General features: G+C 39.8%; 1 protein-coding gene across 1 annotated transcript; it reads left to right on the top strand.

Annotated features, from left to right (window-relative positions):
* Positions 1–336: 336 nt before the first annotated feature.
* On the top strand, positions 337–2,253 carry LOC120066954 (visual system homeobox 1-like). Its single transcript, XM_039018291.1, has 5 exons — positions 337–724; positions 1,081–1,159; positions 1,266–1,389; positions 1,516–1,696; positions 1,991–2,253. The coding sequence occupies exons 1-5, from the start codon at positions 337–339 to the stop codon at positions 2,251–2,253; spliced, it is 1,035 nt and encodes a 344-aa protein (XP_038874219.1).
* Positions 2,254–6,491: the final 4,238 nt, after the last annotated feature.

The raw sequence follows: 6,491 nt of genomic DNA, 5'->3' as shown, positions 1-6,491 counted from the left end.
TTGAAAGTTGTAAAGCATTCATTATTGTTTGGCCTGCAGACCTGGCTACATAAGTGACATTTGCCATCAGAGAAAAACACTTAGGACCAATTCGGATAGAGGGGACAGAGGAGAAAATCCTTATCGGATTTGATGGGAAATTGGTGGCAATTAATCCTTTGGGATTGAAAAGGGAAACGCCTCCTTTCGGTTTGACGGGTGCCTTTTGCTCTGATTGGTCACTGGAGGTTATCCCTGGATATGACACAGGGATAAATTGTCCTGCCGTTTGTCATCTCCCGCCTCATAATCCCGAGCTACAGGAGAAAGAGAAAGTAGCGCTTTACAATGACAACCATGACAGGAAGAGATGATGGCTCGGATGAAAAGCCCAAAGTCAAGATGCTGGCTCCATCATTTGGGATCGATAAGTCACGACTTCATGGATCTGGGTTTAGGTCTAAAGGTTTTGCCATCACGGACCTATTGGGTCTTGAAACGGATCTCCAGCCTCGCCCATCCGGACCTCATGGAGTAGGAGGTAACGGGGATATTCAGAGCACTGGGATGGGATTCCCTTTCGCTGGAGGATCCTTGCCGCTTGGTCTAGGGTTTCTGTGCAGTTTGGCGGCTCAGCAACCTGCGGGAGCCCCCTGCTTCCTACCGAGTCACATACCCCTCCTTCAGTCCAGGACCGAGAGTCATTTCATGCAGAACTTGGAGCAACAAAGAGACCCCTACTCTGGTACAGCTCACTTCAAATCGTTGACTTTATAAAGTTAGTGCTTTAGGGAAGCGGTCCACTTTGTATTTATTCTCAGGGGGTGCTGAAATAGCCACTTCTTCATGTAGCTCAATTTATTTCAAATATGATTGCGTTCAAGGTTGATTTAGCGCGAGACTAATAGGGAAGCTGTTTTTTTTAATAACATTTCAACATGTAATTTTTGAAACATATAATTATATTCAATTAGTCTTATATAGCATGTATAAGCTCTCAATGTATACTTTTTTTTCAGCACAATTTTCATTTAACATTTATTCGTTTGCTTTTGGATAGATTCTTTTGTCTCTAATATATGTTTTCCTTTTTCTTTTCAGATGATGATTGTCTCTCTGGTGATCGAAACGATTCGAAAAACTCAGGGAACTCACAGAAGAGAAAGAAAAGGAGGCACAGGTTGGTACATATGATGACAGTTGTATTGCATTAAACTAGTACAACGAATGCCTTTGGGAAGCCTGCTTTATCAATGCTTCCAACTTTTAAAAAAAATCATTTACAGAACCGTGTTCACATCGCATCAACTGGAGGAGCTCGAAAAGGCATTCCATGAAGCACATTACCCAGACGTATATGCCAGGGAAATGTTAGCAATGAAGACAGAATTGCCTGAGGATAGAATACAGGTAGGCCTATATAAACATGCAGGCTACTACAAAGCTAAAACGGACATGTAGGCCTACAATGGCCATATTGATGGTTTAATCCGGAAAGTTTTCCAACGATCTAACATTTTGTGCCTATTTTTTCAGGTATGGTTCCAGAATCGTCGGGCCAAGTGGAGAAAACGTGAGAAGTGCTGGGGACGCAGCAGTGTGATGGCAGAGTATGGGCTCTACGGTGCCATGGTCCGCCATTCCATCCCTCTGCCAGAATCAATCATCAACTCCGCCAAGAGCGGGATGATGGGCTCCTGTGCTCCCTGGCTTCTAGGTGAGCCAGCAGGTTGTTTGCTTTATTAATAATATAAGACTCAAATATGTATTTAATCCATTGAATACATAGCTGAGATGTGTTTTGTATCTGTACAATGTTTGATATAGGCCTAGATGTAGCCTTACATATTTCATGAAGTAAACATAAACATAACATAGACTTAATAACGAGGAAGTAGGCCTAAATGTTACATTTTCGTTTACCAATAGGGCTAACCTCTACTTATTTGGATTTATTTTGCTATAGGCTACGCTGAGACTAATTGTTTTTAATTTTTATCACTTTACGCAGGAATGCACAAGAAGTCCATGGAGATAGTAAAGAAATCCCCGGGTACGCCAGAGTCTACCCACTCGGATACATACTCGGAGGAAACTAAAGGGAAAGACAGCGACATGTCCTGGCCCAACCGCGCTAGTGCTGTAGACGACAGTGAGGACATGGCAATAGACCTATCCAGCACCTCCAAGCAGGACAGCATCAAGAGCACTTTGAAATCATTGTCGCCGCAGAGGGATCTCATTCCCAACAGTGATTCAGACAATGAAAGCTAAATAGACGTCAATCCCCGTTGCAGACAGTGAGCTCGGACATTAGCGTGGAAATGATGCTCACCTCGAAGACAATTCCCACTGGGCACAGACGTCAAGGCAACGTCTATTCCACCTTGGTTCAACGTAATTTCACTGAATGACGTGGAAACAACGTTGATTCAACCAGTGTGTGCCTAGTGGGTTATTTTCCAAAGATGTGCAACGGTCCCATCAATTTAGGAGTGTACAGTGTACTTGTCTTATTTCTTAATACTTGTATTTGAACATATGTTTTATAACCTTGTCTGGTTTTAAATAAGATACTATTTAATGTTTTATTCCTTTCTATACTTTTGTTAACATTTTTGTGGTATTGAAATAATATTTCAAGAAAGAAGAGAGAGGACCACCAGAAATACACATACACATTTCTCTGAAAACAATTACTGAAAATTACAAACCTTACATCTTATTTCATATTTTTGAATGTTGTTGGTTAGGGTGTAAGCCCCACCGCCTGCATTTTGTATAAAACATCAACTAAAATACACAGATCATCGTCATCAATGGGCGAAATTAAGCACTTTATTTGTGTTGATACTGAATGTCATTCAGAGGTCAGTTTCACTGTAATGACAGCGATAATAAGAACAGCAATATCATGAAAACAGTCAAATAAATCTAATATTTTTTTTGAAATTCTGTCTTTCTTTGATTTGTTCGTATACCTTCATTCACTTGATGTACCATTTAAATGTGTTAAAAAAAGACAGACGCCCTATGCAATAAGGTACTAACTATAGCGTACACGGATATAACTAACTTCTATTAAATAAATTACATTCCAAAAGGTAGACTTTGCGTATGCACTTAAAATGTTTTCTAGCACACACCTTTGACACCTGCTACTGTTGCTATGTTGGTACACTTACCACTAACACACAGTTCCACATTGTTGCTTTTTACCCGTTTATTATTTATAGTCAAAATTAAATATTGAATGTTGGGAAATTCTGACAGAAGAGGACAACCAACAGAATCAGTGTATCGATGACGATGAGGCTGTATAGTGGAGCGGGTCGATCGCTTCAAGTTCCTCGGTGTCCACATCACTAAGGAATTAACATGGTCCACACAAACACACACACACACACACACACACACACACACACACACACACACACACACACACGCGCGCGCGCGCAGAGAGACAGCGCATCCTTCCCTCAGGAGATGAGATTTCCTGTTGATCTAAAAACATGTTTTTAGAAGAACACATAGAGATGGAGATAGGTCTACACAGTTGGTTCTCTCACCGCCTTATTCGCCCCAAAAATGTTAGGCTACATTAAATATTTAACATAAATCAAAATTACTCTAAAAAAACTACTAATTAGTTCACGACATGGGTATCAAAATACAATGTTTTGCAAATGTTGAAAATGTAGGCTATTTATGTTTTTTTGGAAAACAATAAAAGTATTACAAAGATTCCAAAAACAAAATAGCACCCTGACCAATTTTGAAGATTGAAAGGCACATGAGATTCCCTGTACATTAAACATGTAACCTTTTAACAAGCAAACAAGACGGCGGTTGTTCAGTTGAAGCGCCGTAACAGCCCTGGATGCCTCACTGTATCTGTATGCGCATAAGAGGAGCAGAAGACGATGATGGTTGAAAGAGTTATGATGGTAATGGGAGCATCCTTGCAGTGGCTCTATTTAACGCACCCTGTCCCAGGTTGAGCAGGACACGGTCATTCCCACTAAGCACGGACCGACGCCTGGTCCTGTCCAGACATCTTTTTTTTGGTAGGGTCCGGGCGTTGAAATCTGAATCATAGGCGTTTATGTTTGGTTCAGATTGGGTCAGGTCTGGATGGGCCATGATTTCAACATCCACAGCAACACAACCTCACATTCAATTCGTGCAAATATGTACAAAAAGTATTTCAGCAGATTTGGTCAGTTTTGTGTTTTTTTTTGTGTGGCTAATTCATGTGAAAATATATATTTTTTTATAGTACAGTATAATGTACTGTACTATACCCTCATTTACTCTCATGCACTCTACTCTACTGAACAAAACTGTACTATACTGTACTGAATTAAATTATACTGTATTGTACTCTAATCAAATCGAAATCAAATCAAAGTTTATCTGTCGTGTATTCAGTTTAGTAGATGTTATAGCGGGTGCAGAGAAATGCTTATGTTACTAGCTCCTAACAATGCAGGAAAATGTTCAGCAAGTACACAAATAATACATATATTTTTCTTAGTAATTTTCTTTGTAACAACAAATCTTGGAATGTCGGAACAAATCCAATGAACTGTAATACAAATGCAATCTATACGTATACATATATACACCGGAATTTACACAAGATATACTAAGTATGATATGTACAGCAGTAAATATATTAGACTGAGCTATGTCAAAAATCTAGTATATAAATACTGTATACAGTCAGGTCCATAAGTTTTTGAACAGTGACACAATTTGCATCATTTTGGATCTGTACGCCACCACAATGGATTGGAAAGGAAACAATCAAGACGCTCTTTAAGTGTAGACTTGCATCTTTAATTTAAGGGTTTTGTCAATATTATTGTATGAACCGTGGAGGAATTACAACCATTTTTATACATAGCACCCCCCCCCCCCCCCACCCCATTTTAAGGGCTCAAAAGTAATTTGACAAACTAACATAATCATCAATTAAATTGCTAGTTTTAATAATTGGTTGCAAATTCTTTGCTGTTCAGATGCTGGGTTTCTTCCCTGGTGATGCTCTGCCAGGCCTTTACTGCAGCTGTCTTCAGTTCCTGCTTGTTCTTGGGCAGTTTTGCTTTCAGTTTTGCCTTCAGCAAGTAAAATCCATGCTCAATTGGATTCAGGTCAGGTGATTGACTTGGCCATTGCAGAACATTTCACTTCTTTGCCTAAAAAAAGTATTGGGTTGCTTTCGCAGTATGCTTCGGGTCATTGTCCATCTGCACTGCGAAGAGCCTTCCAATGAGTTTTGAAGCATTTGGCTGAATCTGAGCAGATAAATAGTATTAAACACTTCAGATTTTTTTGACAAAATCTGGTCTTCCTGCTTTTGAGGCTTAGCAATGTTTTTTTATTCTTTATTTGCTCTGGTGAAGTCTTCTCTTGATAGTTGACTTTGACACAGATACGCCTACCTCCTGGAGGGTGTTCTTGATCTGGCCAATGTGCAATTGCAAACCATAGTCTGGCTTTTTATGGCGGTTTGCAGTAGTGGCTTCTTCCTTGCTGAGCGGCCTTTGAGGTTATGTCGATATAGGACTCGTTTTACTGTGGATATAGATACTTTTGTACCTGTTTCCTCCAGCATCTTCACAAGGTCCTTTGTTGTTGTTCTGGGATTGATTTGCACTTTTCGCACCAAAGTACGTTCCTCTCTAGGAGACAGAATGCGTCTCCTTCCTGAGCGGTATGACGGCTGCGTGGTCCCATGGTGTTTATACTTGTGTACTATTGTTTGTACAGATGAACGTGGTATCTTCAGGCATTTGGAAATTGCTCCCAAGGATGAACCAGACTTGTGGAGGTCTACAATTTTCTTTCTGAGGTCTTGGCTGATTTCTTTTGATTTTCCCATGATGTCAAGCAAAGAGGCACTGAGTTTGAAGGTAGGCCTTGAAATACATCCACAGGTACACCACCAATTGACTCAAATGATGTCAATTAGCCTATCATACAGGGAATTGTAAATGAAATAATCTGTCTGCAAACAATTGTTAGAAAAATTACTTGTGTCATGCACAAAGTAGATGTCCTAACCGAATTGCCAAAACTATAGTTTGTTAACAAGAAATGTTTTGGAGTGGTTGAAAAACGGGTTTTAATGACTCCAACCTAAGTGTATGTAAACTTCCGACTTCAACTGTATATTCTCCACACTATGAGGTTGGAATAATTCTGTGAAATTGTGAAAATTATGGTAATGCCCTTTTAGTTGAAGAGCTATTTGAAAAGACCGCCTGAAATGTCAGCCTGTTTTGGTGGGATGGAGTTTTGACATCACCAGGTGGTATATTAGTTAATAGACCAATAAGAAAGAGAGTTTCAAACCTCTCTGCCAATAAAAGCTAGTTTTTGGTTTCCCCCTCTCCACTCAGACCACTCCCAGACAGTCCTAGCAAAATTCTTGCTTGAGAAATTGCTCTTTGCTAAAAAGCTACTTCCTTTTTGATCATTTTAATTGAAAACAATCACAGTAAGGT

The sequence above is a fragment of the Salvelinus namaycush genome, chromosome 22, assembly GCF_016432855.1.
Source record: "Salvelinus namaycush isolate Seneca chromosome 22, SaNama_1.0, whole genome shotgun sequence".
NCBI classification, from domain to species: Eukaryota; Metazoa; Chordata; class Actinopteri; order Salmoniformes; family Salmonidae; genus Salvelinus; species Salvelinus namaycush.
Note: the sequence above shows the minus strand (reverse complement) of the source record. Positions and strands in the feature narration are given on the sequence as shown.